The sequence below is a fragment of the Polyodon spathula genome, chromosome 6, assembly GCF_017654505.1.
Source record: "Polyodon spathula isolate WHYD16114869_AA chromosome 6, ASM1765450v1, whole genome shotgun sequence".
NCBI classification, from domain to species: Eukaryota; Metazoa; Chordata; class Actinopteri; order Acipenseriformes; family Polyodontidae; genus Polyodon; species Polyodon spathula.
Window position 1 is genome coordinate 19,986,228 of NC_054539.1, and position 22,271 is coordinate 20,008,498.

At 36.8% G+C, this 22,271-nt stretch overlaps 1 protein-coding gene across 5 annotated transcripts in view; it reads right to left on the bottom strand.

The window, feature by feature from the left end:
* Positions 1-482: 482 nt before the first annotated feature.
* LOC121316985 (serine/threonine-protein kinase Sgk1-like) overlaps positions 483-22,271 on the bottom strand; it is a 44,734-nt gene continuing 22,945 nt past the window's right edge. For 2 of the 5 annotated variants that reach the window (XM_041252448.1, XM_041252449.1), the window contains 11 exons: positions 18,490-18,556; positions 4,275-4,350; positions 3,877-3,952; positions 3,590-3,778; positions 3,344-3,475; positions 2,951-3,063; positions 2,691-2,814; positions 2,446-2,541; positions 2,101-2,256; positions 1,910-1,999; positions 483-1,633 (listed from right to left, as the gene is read on the bottom strand). In XM_041252448.1, the coding sequence (XP_041108382.1) occupies positions 1,466-1,633; positions 1,910-1,999; positions 2,101-2,256; positions 2,446-2,541; positions 2,691-2,814; positions 2,951-3,063; positions 3,344-3,475; positions 3,590-3,778; positions 3,877-3,952; positions 4,275-4,350; positions 18,490-18,556 (1,287 nt within the window). In that variant the 3' untranslated portion in view covers positions 483-1,465. Of the gene's footprint in view, positions 1,634-1,909; positions 2,000-2,100; positions 2,257-2,445; positions 2,542-2,690; positions 2,815-2,950; positions 3,064-3,343; positions 3,476-3,589; positions 3,779-3,876; positions 3,953-4,274; positions 4,351-4,554; positions 4,992-5,380; positions 5,589-7,018; positions 7,101-18,489; positions 18,557-22,271 lie in introns of those variants that run through there. The other 3 variants (XM_041252452.1, XM_041252453.1, XM_041252451.1) reach the window with 3 other exon arrangements.

Consider the following 22,271-nt stretch of genomic DNA (forward strand, 5'->3'; position numbering starts at 1 on the left):
ATCATCAAGTAATCAACCTGTACAAGTAAGGTTATAAAAATGTAACACACACCAAAATAGACGTACAAACAGTCTACACTATTGTACCGTGACATGGAAATCAGTGTAGTGTTTCAAATCTGGGACACTGGCATTTGAAAATGATTAATTTACACTTACATAATTGTGAATGTTTTCTGTGATTCAGCAGATCAATATATTTACACTTTAAATTTTCAAAAAAAAAATAAAAAAATTAAACTGTTTTTGAAAATTGATCATTTTTACCTTGTGGCTGACAATTCTCCACTGAAAACACTACAATTAAGAAGGTTAATAGTCTCTCCTTACATTTTTAAAGTGGATCTCAAAATACCGGTTATACTCACAGTAATTTATATTGTACAGCTAACCTATCTTCTCAAAATATTTAGGTTTTTATTTAATAATAAAATCACCAAGTGTTCAGTTTTAAACAAATAACGAATAAACAGTAAAAGATGAAACTTTAAAAAGGTATTCACATTTATTGCAAACCTCTGGTCACAAATGATACATTTCTTTAAAAAAATAACATTAAAATTACAGTACACTGCATTGGAACATACAGTTATTTGCAAGCTTCCTTACACTTTTTAAATAGATAATGTTACTAGTACAGAGACTCCAAATGTACAGATTAACTTATATACATGTACAATGTAATATTACATGGAATGTCAAATGTAGACAAACTATAGTTAATGCCCATTTCACAACATATTCATACATATATAAAGGCAGTGAAAGACAGGATGAGACAGACTGCAGATGGGGCATTTTATTATATTTTTGGTCCAGGAACATATATTTATATACTACAGAAATATTACATTTAGCAGCAATGGTTTTTTCAAGCAATTTGTAGATTGTTAGCAATTTTATTTCAGGATCAGCTGCTCATCTAAGGCTTTAAAACAATTAATCTACAGCAATTTCTCATATTTCAAATTTGGAATAAGCAAACAATGCCCCACTTCGCAGTGCTGGCCCATTAACAGTCAGTCTGATGTTCAAGCCAGTGAACACAATGATCTTGTCGACCTGCCACATTCATACCTTGTTTGCATTGGATAGAACTAATTCAATCCAAAAAGCAGACAACTCACTCTGCAGAACACAGATTTCAGATCAAGACAAAATTTACCTTGTCAGGAAAAAAGGCACACAGCAGATGCAACACTCAAATTCCCCCAAAAGCTCACCGTTAACAGATTTCCCTGGTGCATGACACCGCACAGTTCCTCTGTGACGATTACACTTCACAGGCAGATAGCACCCATTATCTTGGGTCCAAAGAAGAAACTGCTGCTCTTTGAAATCTTCTTCCAGCCAAACTGAAGGCCACAAAGCTGCCTCAAAAGATGTGCAAAATTTCTTCTACCGGGTGGGCTTGAAGCAAGACCAATCCATCAGTTTCAGGTAAGTTCAATTAAAATTTGTTTGTTTACAGGTAAGAGTCCATAGATGGAGCATAGGAGAATCCCAGAAACGCTTCTGCCGACTCTTTGGTGCTAGCAGTAATAAGGGCGCTGTCTGGAGATTGACCAATCGAGCTGGGGACAGGCTCATCTGTGAACTCTGGATCGAAGTGCCGCAAATCACTTGGGCCGGTCTGGAGGAAAAACAAAATTGTAAAAAAGTGGACCGTAAGAAACAGAACAAATGATTTAAACCAATGGTGTTGTGTGATCATTTTATTTGGTAAATGATAATTGGATGACATTTATTCTGTGATCACTATTTACAAATACATGTTTAATCACAATTCTATATTACCCGTCATGTAACTGGTGACGAATCAGAAGATAACCTTCAAAAGATTATGTTTTGTTTTTTTTAAAAACAAATTACATTTTTTTCTAAGCGGGATACAAGAACTGCTTCTTACCACGTTGGGGTTGAAAGGAGGCGTGAGCTTCTTAGCATTCAGATCATCCCAGCTCATTTGTGAGAAGAACACGTGGTTCTTGAGTTCCATCTATAAATCAAACATAAGATGTGTTACAAACACCACTTGTTTTTACAAGCTTTAATTCTTATACAGCCAGTGTGCCTGATTTTGCTGCAATGTTTACTTACAAAGTCATCTTTTGCACCAATTCGCTTGGTCCGGTCTTTCTGCAGGAGACCTTCCAAAAGTTGTCTGGCCGAGTTGGAGATGTTTGGTTTCAGCTGCAGGGGCTTATTCAGAATGTTGTCGTACATCTCAGCAGTGTTCCGGCTATAGAACGGAGGCTGTAAAACAAAAACAAAATTACATTAGCACACAACTACTTGAGCCACAACTGTACACTGCAAATACCCATAGTTGACACAAAGGATTCAGTTTACACTTTAGGTGGAAACAATACATAAGAAATCTAACCTATGTGCAATTATAGTTTGCCATCTCTGTGCATTCATTGTAAGGTTGTAGCAACTTACCAGTCCATACAGCATCTCATAGAGTACTGCACCCAGGCACCACCAGTCAACTGTTCGGTCATAGGGCTGCTTGTGCAAAACTTCAGGTGCCAAATACTGTAAAAGAAAACAGCGTTGGTTAGCTTCTGTCTAAATAGAGATGCTGTGGCAAAGGAAACCCAACTTAGATGGATCAATTGCAGGACTACTGTCTCATGAGGGGAGAGCAGCATCACCCAAGCTCAACAACAGGAAGCTCTCCATACCTCTGGTGTGCCGCAGAATGTAGATGTGGTTCCGTTGGGTTCAATATTTTCCTTACACAGGCCAAAGTCTGTCAACACAATGTGTCCCTGAGAATCAAGCAGTATGTTTTCAGGCTTCAAGTCTCTGCAAATAAATAAAGAGATAACGATTTCTATTAAATAATGTTCAGTCATGCAATTTCACAATTTGCAACTTTTTTTTGGGGGGGGGGATAAAACAGACCAGATTACATGAATCAATATACAAATCTGGCACTCACCTATAAACAATGTTTAAAGAGTGCAGGTAGCCAAGTGCACTAGCAATCTCAGCAGTGTAAAACCGGGCTCTGGGCTCCAGGAAGCAGCGTTCTCTCTGGAGGTGATAAAACAGCTGTGGAAAAAACAAGAGAAAACAAACGGTTATACTCAACAATGTAATTAATTAGCATTATCAAAACTAAGTGCTCAAACAATTGCAGGAAATAACCCACTGATCCACTTGAAACTTTTACGCTTGGCAGCCAGTGTGGAGATGCTAAATCTAGTATAACAACCTCCCCCCTCCCCTCTCCATATCCTGCAGTGAACTTCCTTTTAAAAAGAGAAATTAATCTACAATGCCATAGCTAGTCATGACAGGATTTCCTGTCTTGTGTTCTACTGTTTCTTACCTCTCCTCCATTGATATAGTCCAAGACAAAGTACAGTTTGTCTGCTGTCTGGAAGGAATAGTGGAGCCCAACCAGGAAAGGGTGTTTCACGTTCTTTAGAAGGACATTACGCTCTGACATGATGTGCTTCTCCTGAACAAAAGACAAAAATATATTTTAAAAAAATGCAAAAACACACCATAGCTGCAGTTTTCTCCAGATAATATTTTTTTTTTTTATTAAATGTGACACTGAAGAAATATTCACCTCTTTTTTCTTAAGGATTGCTTTCTTCTGCAAGACCTTAACTGCATAGAATTTCTCATCAATCTTGTGCCTTGCTAGAAGAACCTTTCCAAAGCTGCCCTTGCCAATGACTTTTAAGAAGTTGAAGTCAGATGGTTTAGCTTGGGGGTTGGAGGATGGCCCAAGGTTGATCTGCTGAGAAGGGCTGGGCTGCAATACAACCAGGAGGGAGAAAAAAAATGAATACATTAAACTGAGTGGGCCTTGACAGCTGGTGGTGGTTGTTTTTAAAAATGAGATAAACTTACCGGAGGTGATGGATTGTCATTCATGAGTTCGGGTTCTTGTGGTGGGTTGAGATTAAGAATAGACTGGACCTCTGAGCTGTAAAAGAACAGTTTGGCATACATTAGTGAAACATACACTGACACAAACACGCTCACCTTACACTTTGGAAGCTGACAAAATTGGTTTGTGTCTGCTTCTGCAAACAGACACTTCATACCAACATTGTTTAACTTGTGTCTAGCAAAGAAAGGACTTAGTTGCTCTCTGAACCGACGTCAAAGCTAAGATGGTTCAAACCCAGACCCCCCCCCCAAAACAACAATCAGAAGTATTATTTTCTACAAGATCACCCAACAGTAACTGCTAACTGCATCCTTGTGAAAGGTTAACTAATAATACCAATAATAACAATACTTACTGCTTGCAAGGGTAGGAGTTTGTGGCAAGTTTCTGAATAAAGTCATTCATACCCAATCTTCTTTGTTTCATAAAAGCTATAAAACATGTAAAGAAAAATAAATAAATAACATGTAAATAACAAAGAAACATAACTTTTTTGTTTGTTTGTTTTTACACATTAGTATTTATTTATTTTAATAACAATTACAAATATGGCCAGGTACTGCAATGTTATCACAACTATCAAACTTAGTTTTTTTTTTTTTTTTTTTTTAAACACAAATTAAATAAATACGTACCGATAAGTATTACAACCATCCCCCTCATTTTTGTGCAAGTTAAAGCCGATCCAGCAGAATCTGTTTTGATTGTCATTGCTAAATGTATCTGCAGGTGAGTGCCGTAAGAGTATCCCAAAGCTCTTGTCCTGTTGAACACTATCCTGTGTCTGTTTCGAAGCGTTTCTCATGCTACTTATACCAGGTTTGTGAGGAATGCGAACAATGCGATCTCGTGGTTGCGTACCATTAGTGGGGCGGTTCCTTAAGCTTAACTCGTCATTAGTTAAACAGCTCTGCATGGAAGCGCCTGTGTATGTGGGGGTCACATAAGAACATATAATTCTATCACTGACTTTAACACAGAAAAGACTTTGTGTACTTTTGTTCAAATTTGGAACTGACCTTACGAAACGTCTCAAAAAGACGTATGGATTTTGTAAATCAAAATGCCCCTTTGCATTTGAATTGAGAGAAACTAATAAATACAGACACGAGACTGTCTGCAAGAGCAGGTAAAGCACTCGACTTACAAAGTAAATAAAAAATATTTAATAAACAATAATTGTGTAGATCTGTCCTATAATATAAGCTTACGATATCAATAATTAAAATGTCACAAATGCTAACTTATACCGATGGGTTCATTCTAAAATAGAGCTAATAAATAGCGGTGAAATCAAAAGTATGATTTATTTATTAGATTTACTGATGAGTTAATAATATTGATACCAAATGGTTAATTGTTGAACTCCATATTCTGCTAAGAACTTAACTAATAAACAGAGCAGATCCACTCAGAAAGGCGTCTAAATTGCTACATTTTGTTGGTGATCTATGAACTTACCTTGCCATTTTAGATCTACAATAATCAAATTCGCTTATGCCATATTACCAAATATATCAGCTTCCATTCACTGCAATATAGTATGCCAGTCTGTGTATGCCTCCGTCTGATAAAACTCTGAGAACAACAATTAAATAAAAGATGACTGTATCTGACGTTGATCTCCTGATGAGAAGTGGGAGTTTGTTTGTTGCTTGGACGTTCATTGTTTGCCCACACTAGTGTTCCAATTCTAAATGGCTCTGGATAGATACAAGAATAGACAGAAAGCGAAAGCCGGCGTTTTAACATTTAAATAGATGTACTGTAACACCTTGTAACACCTTCCCATATAGCCCTGTCTCTGTGCCTAATTGTCAGGGTTGTCACCTGCTCCAGAATGTACGGACACTAAGCCAGGTCAGATATTTTAACTAGCCCTCTAACCACAATAACTGATTTTATTGAGCATGTAAAGTGAGTGTACATTGCGTGAGTTGTCGCTACAGGAATGTAATTGTTTTGATAGTACTATTACTAAACTATTACTAAAAGCTGTCTCGGGGCGGGAATTACTTCATGTGATTATCGTTTCCATCAATCAGACCTATACAGCTTGCTGATTTGTTGTATTTGTCTGATTGGGGCGGGACTTTGCGAAGCAGAAATAAGTATTACAATAGAAACTTAACCCCAAGGTTCAACGAGAAAGAGTGCGAGTATGTGCATCCTTCTCTATAACGACAGAATTGCACTATTTTGATACATGTTATGTACACCGTATACCATTTCAAGCAATGTAATTTATTGAAGCAGCTCAAGCAATTCACACCCACGTTACATGTTCATTTTGTGGTTAGAGAGGCGAGTTAAAAGACCTCACCAGGCTTAGTGTCCGTAAACTCTGGAGCCAGTTGCCAACCCTGATATGCAACATGTCTTTTGTAATGATTTTCTTACAAACAGATTCTTCCTAAGGCTAAAGTACTAACTAACTTGCAGACAAACCCTAACCCATTCACATGCCGGAATCACAAATGTACTGTTAGAAAGGCCGTTACAATCTTGTCATTAAAATTTAAACCCCGAAGCCATTACACTACAGAATGCAACACTAGACTGCATTAAACCGAATGGCCACTAGGGGGTTGAGCGTGCTGCAACAAAAGAAACGGAACATTAATACCTTAATATATATATATATATATATATATATATATATATATATATATATATATATATATATATATATATATATATATTCTATTTTTTTTCAAAATTTGAATCCGTCCAGCATGATATAAAAACATGAATAATAACATTTTAGTATAAAAACAGGAATGTAACAGTGCTTCCTAAAAATACCCTTACGTATAGTTAAGGCACCCTCTCCTCCACACAGAAAACTAGGACAATTTTGCAGTAAACAGAAAGTTAGCATTCCAGAGCAGCCTGGCTCGGCCAACTTTTCGCTAACAACTCGCGGTTTCACGTTGAAAACAACTTATATACACTATTAGAGTCGTTTAAATTTAAATAGGCGATCATGAGATACACAATAGCTTTACAAAATCAAATATAGGCAAACGCTTACGACTGAAAATATGCAGAATTAACCTTTTAAAAAAATGTCTCTACAGCCTTGAGTTAAAAACTAACCTTTTAATTGTTCTGCTTTATTTTTCATTCCTCTGCCGGTATTTCGCGCTCAACCTGCAGCAGTGTTTTACCCCTTTGAAAGGTGAAGTAGTAAAGAGTTTTTGCTTTTGCTACAGCTAAATATAAACGGCAAAACCCATAATCAGCCCATATTTGCATAGATAACAACAGGTCTACGCAAACAAACACCACTCACTGGTACTATAGGTGGTTATTACACCACACCACTTATCAGCAAGTGGATAAAAGGTTCAAAATCACACCTCTAGCTTTGATTTTGACCCTCACTCTGTGGAAGGGGCCGGAACCAAAGGCTACGTTGAGTGCAGTACGTACAGTAGAAAACCAAAGATCAGCCGCTGTTTTTTTGTTTTTTTAAATATGTATATATTACTTTAAAAGTATTTAGAGACGGAAGGTAAAGTTAACTCACATAGAAATATGAAAATGCGATTTAACCTGAGCTGCGGTTTACTGTAAAGAGACAATCCTCTACTGCTTAAGTTTTTTTGTTTGTTTGTTTTTTCTTACGTGATGTTGAAGCATTTCTTATATTTCTTCTGTCATTCACTTTCGGTGTTACAGGCCAATTCTCACCCCCAGGGCTGTGAAGTTTTTTTTTTTTTTTAGATTAATCAAATCAATTTTTGTTACGTTAATTAAATTAAGATTTGGTATTTTTATTATTTTAAGTTAATTCACTTAGTATCCTTAATTTTAGTCACTGGGTGAGACTCACGCGCGTGCGTGTGTGTTATTTGCTTTATTGATAGTTCAAATTGTTATTTTAATAATAGCGTATTGCCATTAGAATATGATATCCTCTGTATCAATGAACTGTAAAACAATCACAATAGGGCAATAAAGATTATCATGGTCTCAGGCCAAGAACCAATTTTGAAATTATTTCCACTAGTAAGCAGTGTACCGACTACTGCGTCTGAGAACCATAAGGCGGATAGACGGTCCTGTTCAGGGGCCAGACCCAGAGCTGGAGTCTGCCCGGTTCTGTGTCCCAGAGGGTGCCTTTCGCCTGGCTGAGGAGATCCATGTGCAACGGGATCTCCTAGGGTTGGCCTCACGGCAACTGGCAGAGGTTCGATAACTAGATCCTCTTAAGCCATGTGTTGGCAACCAGGAGAACTGTCACCTCATCTCTCCTGACCTTCTCGAGGAAGGCAGAGATCAGTGGTATATGCGGGAAAGCGAGCGCCCAGGACTCTAAAGGGGCGTTCATACCGGACGCGCTGCGCTCTTGCGTGCCGCTCTGCAGTCGCTGCAGACCACTGTTCACACCGAACGCGGCAGGGGAGAGTCAGTGGGCGGTCTGTTATTACATCACGGCTGCATGTACAAGAAACAAACAGTAAATGCCAGCTGGAAGGGAAAACTTTTTTTATACAGAAGACACAAAGCTTAGTAAAAAAAAAAAAAAAAAAAAAATCAATTAATGAGGAGCGAAACATCTTTTTTTTTTTTTTTTTTTTAATAAAACCAAATTTTAACCCCATCATAATCCCCCCCCCCCCCCGCCCCCCCCCCCACAATTAACCAAAATATCAGGCAATTGTGTTTTTTAAAATAAAATAAAAACGTGTTGCTTTAAAAAGTTTAAATATTTTTTTTTCTTTGTGAGTTTTGTCTGGTTTGCTGGGTATAAGCAAAGACAGTGTGAGTTAAAGCCATCATTATGCATTGATATTATTGAGCATTATCATATACACATGATTGAAAAAATGCAACTACTGCCATTCCATCACATCAAACTTTTTTTGGGGGGGGGGGGGGGGGACGGGGACGGGGGACTGTAAAAGTGGCAACAATCAGTGGTACTGTGCATCTGACAACACAATACCTGGAACAATGAAAAGCAAACAAAAAAAGATAATTGTGATCGCCCTGCTCTACCAGAGAAAGAAAAAAAATGTAAGAACACTGTGGGTCCATGACATCGCCAAGAAAAGAAAAAGGTACGTAAATATCATTGGCTGATACAGGAGCTCCAGTTTGGTAAAGGCAGATTTCAAACCTACTTAATGTTGTATTGTACAACTCTGGAAAATCAAAAATCAGAACCACAAACTTTTCCTCCATTTAATTTTACATTTTTTTTTTTATTTCTTCCTCTAAAGGAGCCTCTTATTTTCCCCTCATTGTTTGCTGGTAGTTTACGTCACGGCTCTGCGGTGCTGCTTGAATGCCGTTTCCCTGACTGCCTTTATTGAAAACAATTGCTTTTGCCTCACCGCGTTCAGTGTAAATGCCCTTTAAGGTGCAGTTGCGCCAGTATTGCAGATGGTGTTGTGTTTATGGGTGGGTCTAAGGCCGCAAGCCTTCAGGGCTCCTGTTGGAGCTGCTGAGGCTGGGGCGGAGGCTCCCTCTGTCCTCGTTGTTGGCTCCTTGCCGCAGAGGGCTGGAGGCGGTGCCTCAGGTCGCCCCGTAGGGACCGGGATAGTCTAGGTTACAGTGGTAACTGGTAACTCCCCGTTCTTCTAGCTCTGAAGCTAGCAGCACGAGGAGGGTTACGGGGCGCAGCATTTCAACGAGGTAGATCGTTAAGAGGCCTCCTGTGTTCACTAGGTGCGTTACCTGCGCTTCAGCTGTGAAAGCCTTCTAAGGTGGGCTCTTCCGTAATCCTACATTGGCCGTTAGGGCATACAGGATCCTTGTACAGGCTTCCAACTGTGCAAGCCCTACCGCCTCTGTTCCTTCCATGGAGGCAAGTGCGGCTGCACTCTTGGATACACTGGGCGCTGAGGCCGGGTGTTGCCAAGAGGATTTGACCTCCTCCAGGAAAAGAATGCTGGAAAAGATTGGGAAGTCGAAGTCTGCGCTGGTCTAAAAACAGACCTGTGCTGTTCGGAAACTGCCTTCCAGGGTACATGGAGGAAGTTGGCGGCCCGTTCCATCAGCGTCCGAACTGAGCTCGAAGGCTCTGGAATCTCAGGCTTTGAGACAAGCTCAGAGCTGGGGACCGTTACCTGGGTAAGGTCTGTGTCCTGAGTCTCTGCCTGTAGGAAAGACTCATCCTCCCAGAAAGCTGCTAGAGAGAGCACATCCTGTTCCTCTTTGCTCATCACCACGACCTCCTGCTGAACCTCTGCAGCAACCACTGGCGAAGCCAAGGTATGCTCTGGGGCAAGCGCTGGTGGAGCTGGGGCATGCACAGGGGGGACCTGCTGCCTGCCTAAGTGCTCGAGTATCTGGGCCATTTGACCCTTTAACTTGGTTATGTCCCTTGCCTGGTCCACATTTCTCGCTCTCTTTCTGCCCCTCGAGGGAGATCTAGAGCAATTGCGGGAGTGTTGTGAATGCAATGCACGAGGAATGCTTTGCATAGTGCACGAAATGCTGGGAGGGGGACCTGGGATCCCAAGAACGACGACGGCTCTCCTAGGCAGGCCGTAAGGGTCTCCTCTGAGAAGTGCACCAATCTGCTGCAGGGTCTTCTCTTTGGACCCGACACAAACATGGCAGGACGACCTGTCTGCCAAGACAGCAGAGGCATGCTCAATGCCCAAGCACTTCACACACAGTGTGTTTGTCCTGTGGAGGCAATATCCGCCCACAGGACTTGCACAGATGGAAGTTAGATATTCTCAATCGAGGTGTTGAGCTCTGGAACTAACACAAGAATAAAATAAATCCGGCCGGGGCTATAGGAGCCTGGAGGTAGATCTATGGAAAGAGCGACTCGAGTCGCTGGCTTCACATGGGACACAAGGCTGCAGCGGGACCTAACAAACAACCGGCTGTAGTGCACAAATAGCCGTAACAAGTAAAAAATAATTTTGACCAGGATGGCTTGATGGTGACGTCAGAGACACTATTATTGTGGGTTGAAGCTCTGTGTGTGTATTTAATTATAAATTAAATGTTTGAACAGAAAACAAAACACTGATACAAAACAAAATGGCACATTGGTCAAAACAAACAGACAGATACAAAACAGTGAAGTATCGTACTGGTTTAAAGCCAGCATGAGTAGAAATTTTTACTTATTTTTAAATCTTTTTGCAGCTGTGCCTGAGCTCGATTGCTTCTCAATCATTCAATCAGACTCAGGCATGTTCTACACATGAATTGATTTGGCAGGGGAGGCAATTAACCGTTCCCTGCCAACCTAAAACAGCAGTGCAAAATAACATTTAAATTATAATACAACACAAATACAAAATAAACAAATACTCACAGGGGTGGGGTGTACCCCGTCACACTAATACAGCGATTCTTTTTAATATCACGTATAGTTTGTGTAAAAACACAACACAAAAAATGTGAAAATCGAAAGCAGAAAAAGTAACAAGTACTTATCTGAATAAGCTCTCCTGTCAGGTCAGTTCTTGAAAATGGCGCTGAGATCTATGCGCATAGTCAGTTATATCGTCAGGGGCGGGCATGACTGTAGACAGCTGCCATGGGTATTGCAGTCTGCCAGTGTTTTTTTTTAAATTTTTTTAATAACATTTATTCTCTAATAAAATAGTAAAATTACAAACCTAAGTATAAAAAAACAACAAAAAAAAAACTAGATATAAAGCTTATGATATTATATATATATATATATATATATATATATATATATATATATATATATATACATATATGAACAACTACATATTTTTACGTCTAAAAATGGACTACACTACTCTGCATGCAAGTTTGTTTCTCCTTTTTCACATTACTTGCTTCAGGTTTGTTTCCCTCACTGTTTAAATACATTTTTTTTTAAATGATAGTACATCTGTGGTCATTTGGTGATGGTTTTTAAAAACTAATTTGGATAAAATTGATCCAGATTTTGTAATCCTGTATTTTGTGATCGAGATTACTTTTATCTGGATTGCTGGATTTTTTTTTTTTTTAGAAAATCTAGATCATTTTTATCCAGATTACAAGTTTTGAAAAAACAGCCCCTGGCTAAAGTCAATCCAGTCAAGTTAGTACGGGAAGTCATCTGCTTTATCAGTCATTAAACCCCTTAACACATTTTCTTTTTTCAATGCAAATGAAGGCCCTTTGAATAAACAGAAACCTGCCTTAAGCCGTAATGTCCAGTTGGTGACCAGTTATTTTGGTTAGTTTGAGTTACCCAGTAGTTGTTTCAGCAGGTGTCTTTAATCTGTCAAGCACCTATTGTATAAATCTGTAGGTGATACAAAAATGTGAGAAGCACCTTTCTGTCAGTCCTTTAAAATAGAAATAAATAAATTTAATTCTCCAGCCCCTTTTTATACATAGAGCCCTGTTTTTAACAATGTGTTATCTTAGCACTTACTGTATGTAGTGTGAAGTAGGCAAGTATTAAATGTTTTGGCCTTGTGAACCTGGAAATACAGAGATAGCTTCCAGAGATCATTGCCCCCCAAGCAATGTTTTTCAAGAAAAATCTCAGTAAACATTTTTTACAACATACCAAAGACATTGACAAAAGCAGTATTATGAGTAGACACTCTTTAGATCATTAAAATATATTTCTTAGATTTTGGTTGGAAATAAAATGTATTCCTTTATTACAATGCTAAACATAAAAAGAATAATCAAATTTCTTTAAGATTTCTTTTGCACGGTTCTTTTAGTTGTTAAATTTGTTTTTTTCTTTCCTCATCCCCTTATGATAAATCATTATTTCTGATAACAGTCACTATTAACGAAGATAATTTGACAATAATGTTAGGGGATGTGTATGTTTCATGGAATGGAAGCAAAAAAAGTGTGCAGAAATAAAAAAAAAAAAAAAAAAAAAGAAACTTAACAGATAAAGCCATACAAGACAACATTATAACAAATGACAAGACAAAATTCAAAGTGCACTGTCATTACAGAATACAGATCTAAAAAGTCACGTGTCTTCAATATGGCAGCTATATTAGTTTAGAGGTCAAGGTCATGATTATATGGCAAGACAAATGATTATTTAGAGATATCTCAAAATAATTTTTTTTAAAATAGTTTGAAATATCTGTGAATCATTTGCAGAGATATTTAGATGAATGTGTGATATCTGTAAATAAACACGTTTGAAGATATATTAATTTCATTTTGAGATATCTAAAAATGAAATAAAAAAGATCTCAAATTGATTTACATATATCTTTAAATAATGTTTTACTAGCATGGTACGCCAAACTGTCATTGAGAGATATCTCGAAATAACTTCCTGTTCATTTAGAGATATTGTTAAATCATTTCAAGCTATCCTGAAATAACTTCCTGTTCATTCTGAGATATCTCTAACTCATTTAGAGATTGCTCTAAATAACTTCCTATTTATTTAGAGATATCTCAAACTAACTTCCTGTGAAAATTGACTTCCTGTTTATTTAGAGGTCTCTCTAAATGAACAGGAAGTTATTTAGCGAGACTTCTAAATGATTTAGAGATCTCTAAATGAACAGGAAGTTAGAGATATCTTAAAATTATTTAAATGTATCTTAAAATGCATTTTAGATATATCATTTAAAGCGCCATTTAAAGATATCTGGAAATCTCATATAATCACATATATTACCCAGAGAATCATATAATGCAATTATATACCAGGTATGAAGCAAATATCTTGAAGTCACATCGCCATAACATAACATCTTAAAGTCACAGGTCAAAGTGCAACATACCATTAGCTTTTTCTGCAGAATTTTCTTATCACTGAAATTATAAAGTGAGCACCCGAAATGGTTTATGGGATATTAACAGTTGAAATGGCAACCAAGCAAGCACACATAAGCTAACTTCAAAGGGATGTTTAAAATAAATTAGGCCCATAACTCAATACAAGTTAACATTCTGGTGAGCAGTATTCTGTTTTCATTCAAAGTGCTTCTATTAATTTATTATTTAGACCATTTTGTTACACATCAGTCACCCTGCTTCAACATTTTTGTTAAGCTCTGAGTTAAATATTACCGACTTGAAAATGATTACACGACATGAGAGTTTTACTACAATAAACGCACACACATACTGTACAGTTCACAGTCTAGGGTTGTCATATCTGCTTAAAATGTCAGGAAGTCCTGCAGACAACACCCAATGATTTAGCAGTTAGTATAGAAATCAGATCTCTGCTGTGGGTAATGTCTACACATTTATTTAGCCCTCATTTACAAGCAGCTGTGGGTTATTGGAATTTAAAGTCTGAGTGGAACCCAGGAATAGGTAGGTATTCCATTTGTATTCTTGTGGTCTAGTTCTTGGTCACTCAACTATGGCACATGAATTGTGAAACTTGTATCTATTCAATATGGTACTTTGGAACTGAGGAATGCGCTGCAGGTGACATGAATTCCATTCCTTTTTGCTGGACTTCATTACAACTATGCTATGCGTTCTGCATTCAATCAAATAGAGGAATATAATATAATAATCATAAGAAATATAATCATACCCAGCACTGAATGCCTTTCCAAAAACACCCCAGGCGCTGGGATAAAATGTTAGTTATTGTGGAGGGAAAAAAAAAAAAAACTGAAAGTGTTGGCAACTTGATCAGTTTCAACATAATTGCAATTAGTTTGCTGTTATTTGGAATTGGAATTTGGAATTTGAATGCAAAGCTTTGTGCAACAAAATTAATGATTTAGTTTGGAATCCACAGTAGGAAAAAAGAAAAACATTTAGATAGTCTGTTAATAAAACACAGTAAGCAAATGTAGCTTGCCTAATGATTGAATGCAGACTGTAATAGTAGTTTAAAAAATGTGGGAAAAGTATGCTTTGTACTTAACTGAGGAATGCTATGTTTAATCGGCATACTTACTGTACAGGATGACTTTTACAGTCTAACCTCATCGTCTGCTGTACTAATTGTACAGTACTAATTACATGACTCTCAGTGGAAACATTTCCCCCCTTGCATCCCTCCCAAGCTGGTGACCTTACCAGTTCTTGTGACTGTCTATTCAGCTGAGATAAATATAACCATTGAGCCTCAGCCTTCGACAGATAAGCGGAAAGGCCCACACCCTGAGGTAATTATAGATAGCGCTGTATCACATTTTTGTACAATTGACTGTAATCACTAGCTTCTCCAACTTCTCCTATCCCTGACTGAGAACCCTTTGTACAGCTTAAGTGTTCTTTCACACCCTATTATGATGGATGAAAAAGCATGACGGTTTGTGGTCTTAGTAATTCCAGCTATTATATTAGATGTGTGCTTGACTAAGCTACGTTACAGTGGCTTTTTCTAATATCCTACATTTGAACAAAGAACGTTGTCTTATCAATCATCCCTGTCAATAAAAGTAGTGCCTGTTATGTTCTGGCTAAATGTTCACTTAATGTTCCAATAATATACTCAATTCCCTAATGATAGGATTGACTGTTGGAAACAACAAGTGTTCCTTCTAGAGTATTAGAGTAACGGGGAAAGGTGAACACCAGCACTATTAGCAGTCATCACTGGGGAAACTAGTTTCTTTGGGGAAAATGAAGAACAAATATCTGACCTTTTTTTATCTGCATTGGTAGTAAATGGATAATATTTAGGGTACTACTGCACTTATGGGACATCTTGTTTATTACAAGTCCTTTTGAGGTCGATGCTTCATTATCCTGTGAAAACCAAATGAGTTTAAGTGGATACACACGGTATATCTTTATCATGACTGGTTTAAGGTTGTTTGTCGTGATTATAGCCCTGTAAGGTGTATGGGTATGTCGCAAACGATGTAATAAACAGAGAGCTAAAGAAAGAGCCACTGTAGCCCTGCTTTTAATCTTACTGCAGATGTAATCTGTAAAACTGGGAAAATTACCATTTTACCACAGTCTGATTTAATTTAGCAAAGGCCATTCAGAATCAGCAGTTTGGCTGAATGGAGAGGATAGCAGTTTAACAGCAACAAAACACCATTCATGGCATGAATTATGTCTAAAGTTACTGAAGGTTATGCTGAGAACATCAGCTTTGCTACAGAGTGCACCATTATAATTGTGCTATGACTAGCACAGCATTGTTGTTCCAGGGCAAAGGTTATAAAGGTTATATAAGGTTATAAAGCATTTTTAATAGCAGCTCTGTTCAGACTCACACTTTGTTTTGTGTATAAATTGAGAGGTACTTGCCTGTGTTTTCAATTAGACCATTTTTAATGTTAGCACAATGGTTACTCATTTTTTTCTATAGCAGGGGTGTGTGGTATGTTTGAAAGTTATTTGAATTTCGTCATGTAACAGAAAAATAAGTTAGTTCATAAAACAGTGAGTGATGTATGTGTTGATTGAATTCCCCTTAGTACCGTTAATAAATACAGAACCTTACTGTCAAGCAATGTCTAATTCAGTGATGCACAACTATTGTCCTCAGGCTTCATTTAAGTCTAGTTCTTTATTCTTAGCATGTCCTGAGTTAATAAATTGAAACTGCTAAGAGCCAGCTAACAAATGTATGACCTGACTGGAACAACATCCCAGACTGGAATTGATCTTTATTGACAGAATGGTTCTCCTGCTTGTCTAAATATATAAAAACTAGGAGAAAAAACAACTGCTCCTGTCTCTCTGATGATTTACCCATCCTGTTTAAAACAAACTGTTTCCTTAGAAAATACTACACAAAAGTTACAACAACAAATTAACAGCAGTGGTATGGTAGGCTCAGTAGGGTTAATTTACTTAACTGAACACTGTACTGTACAACATGTATTTTATATTGGATAACATATACAGTTTAGTTTACCAGGCTAGGTTACAATCTATACTATTACAAAAGCAAGTGAGATATTTTGACATCACAACTCGTCAATGTGACCTGAACAAGGACCCCTCCATGCTATCGCTGCACAAAAATCACATCATTTTTCAGTTAAGTAATACAATTGTGTGTTTAGTTGGCTGGCCCCTAAGCTTTATAATCTTCTCATCATTTAAGCTGAGGAACATACTGAAACTGCCAAAGCTATACTCACTTATTGTGGATTTATTGTATATTTACCCATATAAAAGTTGATTGGGGTAAACTGTACAGTGCTAAAGAATGTAACAAAGTATCAATCATCATAGTCAACGCATGGCAGAGGATGGGCAAACCTGCATTGTAATAAGCAATAATTATGGTAAAGCATTATAGAACATGGTTACCCATAGAAAAACACAATAATTATATAGCATGGGAAAATAATGGTAAGCTGCAAAACTACAGTGTAACCACAGTAAACTTTTATACAGGTTCCTAAAATCACCCTTACAACCTCATTTGCTTTCAAATCATGCTTTTATTTGAATGCTCTTAAAGTTGTTACTGCCGAAGTTTTCAAATTCCTATGCCTACCTCTCAACTGCTTCAGCACCATGATCACTGCTTCCCTTGTCCTTCTGCAGTTTAACTTTTTATTTCTAAGATGTATTTGTAACTTTGAAAAAGCTCTAATATGGGTTACACCCACTTTTTCTGGAAGAATACTAATAAGAGCAGCAATCATCTCCATGTTTATGCTTGTGCAGGTATGAGTATCCTCCTATCCTCTGGGATTTAAGTAAACTGTTACCAAACACATATATTAGGCAGCTTTTATGTTAACAAAAATATAATATCTTTATTTTTATAAAGCATCTTTCATAGTGGACCACCATCACAAAGTGCTTTACAGAGGTAAGCTGTGAACTTTGCATTATATGTAGTCACTTACAATAGGACATTGATTTAACATCTCAGACACAGGATGTAGCACAAGGAGGTTAAGTGACTTACTCAGGATCACACAATGAGTCAGTCAGTGGTAGAGGTGGGATTTGAACCAGTCACCTTCTGCTTACAAACACTGGACCTTAACCACTGGACTTAAAAGTGGATCAAACATGGAAAAAAATATTACCTCCATCAGTAGATTTGATTTGGGGTGTTAGAAAACCCATACATTTTAAATCAAAGGTGCGAGGGACCTAAAACTAACACGTATGCCAATAATATGCCCCCTCCCATGCAGTAAATACAAAATTAGACTCAGTATCATGAAAAAGTAGATCTCTGTGGGATTAATCCACAGAATGTACATGTAAAATGATAAAATGATTATGGACTGGTGGACACCGCTTCTTAATAGCCACAGGTTACTAGTTGTGCTAAAGTTAAAACAATGTCCTTCTCAAGTTTGAAACATTTGGATGATAAATGGTACTTCAAGAGCTTGTTGCCCTGGAAGGTCTGTTTATACCCTTTTGAAACAGACAGTTGTTTTTCAGTACAACAGTATTTTTATGTTTTAATAGAAAAGTAACATCAGTGAAGGGAACGGTTATATGCAATGGTACAGGCTTCAGACTGGCAGAGTTTACTCTCTTGTTTTTTCTTGAGTGAGAAACATGAACTAGCAAGAATGGCATAATAGTAATTAAGGAGTCTATACAAATGTAACCAAAACTATAATTAAGTTTTTTTTTTTTTTTTTTTTAACTGACACTGTTTAACGGAAATGTTTTTTTTTTCTTAATGTGTGTGTGTGGGGGGCAAGGGGGTTGTCTGGTCCTACCTGGGTCATTAGCACAGCAGTAACTTCTCTCTCTGGGTGGGTTTACTGGGTTGTAAAGGTCCATAGCCTGAAAAAGACACGTGACAATATCAGCATCGTGATTTCATTCATTGGCCCAGTTCTTTTAAATGCCTGATTATGCAACAATGAAAATATATAGGCTTACTGTAATTAAAAAGTACGAAGAGACTATTGTGAAAAAAATAATAGCTTAATTAATCATCAACGGTTGTGGCTAAGACATGTCAGATATAGAGGTTTTTCTTTCAGCAACATCTGATGTAAAAAATGTGTAACTATAACTGTGAGCAACGAAATGGAATGCTTGGTTCAGGTCAGAGCCAGGGCCTGTAAGTTTTATTTCTAACTAAAAAAAAATACAAAAAAAAAAAAAAAAAATGTAGACAATGCAACCATGACATGCAGCTCTATACTTTTGGTTACGTTTTAAAATAAGTATCAGTAATTCCTATTGATTTCAATAGATGTAGGTATCCATTTATATTGCTCACAAAAAGCATATTATATTTTCTTGGCATCTCAAATATTTGAATACAATTTTTTTCAAATGATTTAAGGTGCCTGCAGTTTCTTTATTGTCCTTGCTGCAAGGTTAGGCACATCTAACACCAATTACTGTTAAATGAAGGCACCTGAGGCAGAATAATGTGTGTTTTTCACATATATAAAAGTTAAAGACTCCTCCTTGAATTGATTTGAGGACATTACAAAAAGGGGCACTATTTTAATCCTGTTCCAACGTTGGATGTAACTGCATCAGCACTACTAGATAAGGTCCTGCTCACTGCACATGTATAAGCTCAAACAGCATTTTTCAAAACTGCAAAAAAAATAATGGAATTAAATAATGACTTGAATTTAAAATAATCATGTCATTCCTTAAACATATTTCTGTTTACCTTGCTTGGGTTAAGGACATTGCGTGCTGTATACTATTCCTACAAATGGTCCACAAACTGTTATCAGCAACACACTTTCTTTTCTCACAGCCTGACAGATGGCAATCATGACACTCTGTACCCATAAAGCACACACAGCAGATGCAAGCCAAGCTTTAATGCATAACCAGGGTAAGAGGCTTTTACTTCTGACAGCTATACAGGCCACCAACTAAGCAGAGTCACAAATGTGCCAAGTTATTTGGCATCTCAAACTGAGTTCAGAATCTAAAACAGATTAAAAAGCTTTAAATGTCTTCATGTTTTTACTAGAATAATGAGTTTTAGACTACTTTAAGATAAACATCATGTTGTCTTAAAATGCCATTCTCCCAGGCCCTATTTGCAAATATAGCTTTAATACTGAAAACTACTGCTTTATAGCTTTAATTCTGAAAACTTGTACATGTTTAGAACATTTAACATCATGGAACTCCTGAGTAACACCCCACGGCCCAAGCAAAAGCAGCTAGCAAACATCATGCCAATTCATTCTCCCCCCTCACACAAAGCTGTTTAAATGAAAACCTAATGCTGCACATATGACTATTTGGGAATCTGCCAGGTACAAAATAAATGGGCTGCATTAACTGAAATGTTAACATTTAAAAAGTTGTGGCACGTTTTGCACATAACTGGTATTAATCCCAGCGATGCATAACAGCAGCACTTCAAATCACCGTAGCCCAGCAATTTCTTTGAAATGAGATGCCAGATGATCTAACATCCAAATAATTTATTAAAAATAAGTGTTCTACATTAATAACTGCATTATTGTATATTGAGGGGAAATTAAACACATATTCCTATAAGGGAAATCAGATATTATATTATAAAACATGAGTCTTATATTTAAAGTCACTATTTTTTACATTTTATGTTGTCACAGACAATAGAGTAGTTTTATACAAAGAAACAAATAGTAGATTGTTAAAATAGAGCCCTTTGAGTACAAAGGGTTAACAGCAAAAATGTGAAAAGTCACTTAAACTTGACATTTTTATTCCAACAGGAACTATTACGTGCAACATGAATATATGTCTTCAATATAGCTTGGTCCCTTTTGTAGATATCACATCTTTATGTGTGGATTATTCTGTCTTTGACTTTTTATAAATATAATATATATATATATATATATATATATATATATATATATATATATATATATATATATATATATATATATATATAATTTTTGTTTTTTATCAGATGTCAGCTCATTTATTAAGCAAGCTTTATTGCAATATTTTAACATCTGTAAAAAAACTCCACACTTGTTTTGGTTGGCCTCAGAATAATACTGTTAGTTGTCATGCTGCCAAAATCCCTTATCCAACCTTGGCCCCCATTCCTTTATTTTCCATTACTATGGTCTATTATCACGCCTCTGTAATGTTAGCCTTTAGTTTATCTATCTGGAATCCATTGTATAAGTAGGTTATCTCCATAAGCACCCTCGAGCTGTTCAGAATTGTATTCAAAAAGTAATATGAATTTTTGTTGCATTAGTTTTAAAAAATAAGGTGCAGGAAGTTTCAGCTGTGTCAAAGGTCCCTGACATTAGTTTTAGTTTACATTCTTGGTGTTTCTAAACCATGCATGTACTACTCTATGTGATATTAAACATAATATTGTAGAGGAGGAACAAGGGAAAAAAAAACAATTATAACTAATACACCTAAGAATACAAAAATCCCAATGTGCACATTGTTTTGTTTGTGAGAGCGCTGGAGTTCACATTAACATATTGCTTTGTTAAAATGGATTTATGAGAGGCTGTAAGGAATTTGACAAATGTCTCATTACATGTTTCATACAAACAGTACATTTATAAATGAAAGTGAGACGAAAACACACATGCATAAAGGGTTATGTCAGCCATGAATAAAATATGGTGCAAAAACTAGAGAAGCAAAGTTGGAAAAACAGAAATAAACAAAAGGGAAAAAAGGGGTTGAAAGCATGTTGAGGCCTATAGGTTTTCCTCAAAACACACCTGAGCAGCGAAAACGTATTCCTCTTTTGTCGTCGTAGATGTAACATGTTTTCTCCTCAAAATATTGGTTATTTCTACTCATTACAGTTTTATTGTAACATTACTGTTGGTGTGCATTTGATCTCAAAATTAGGTGAAATGGGCTACAACATGTGATGTTATGCACGTATTTTAAACCACAAGAGGCAAAAAAAGAGCCAAATTGGCAATATTTAAAAAGTATATTTATAAACACAATGTCCCCTTTGGGTACAGTTTATTTAATTTGAATAAATGTATGAAACAATTTAAATTCCACAGATGTGAAGCTGTTGCAAATAGGCTCCAAAGCACCTGCAAGTTTGAGATAAGAATTATATTCTCTTTTGTGAATATATGACTTTATTTTGAAGATTGAAATATGTATCTATGGTCTTGAAATCCTGAGGGAAAGACTTCCACAACTCAGAGGAAATGTGGTTAAAAACCTTTCACACCCAGATGGTCTGGTTCGAGGGATAGCTCTAACTGTTGCCGAGCTTCAAAGGTTACAGTCTGCATATAAAAAAGAGAACATGAATTGTGCTTTTATCATTACCGTGCCTACAAAAAGGAAAGTGAGTATTCTCATGGGACCGAAACTGGATATGGACTAAATGAACTTCATTATATAAAGACGCTTAAGCCTATTCAGAAAGGCACAGTGTATAAGCAAGTAATTCATAGCATATCAAGTTTTTGAAGGGTCTCAAATTCCAACGTTCCAAAAGTAAAATTTTTGTGTATTTATATGGGATATGAGATAGGATGAACAAACCAATTATCACCCTTTTACATCAGAGAGA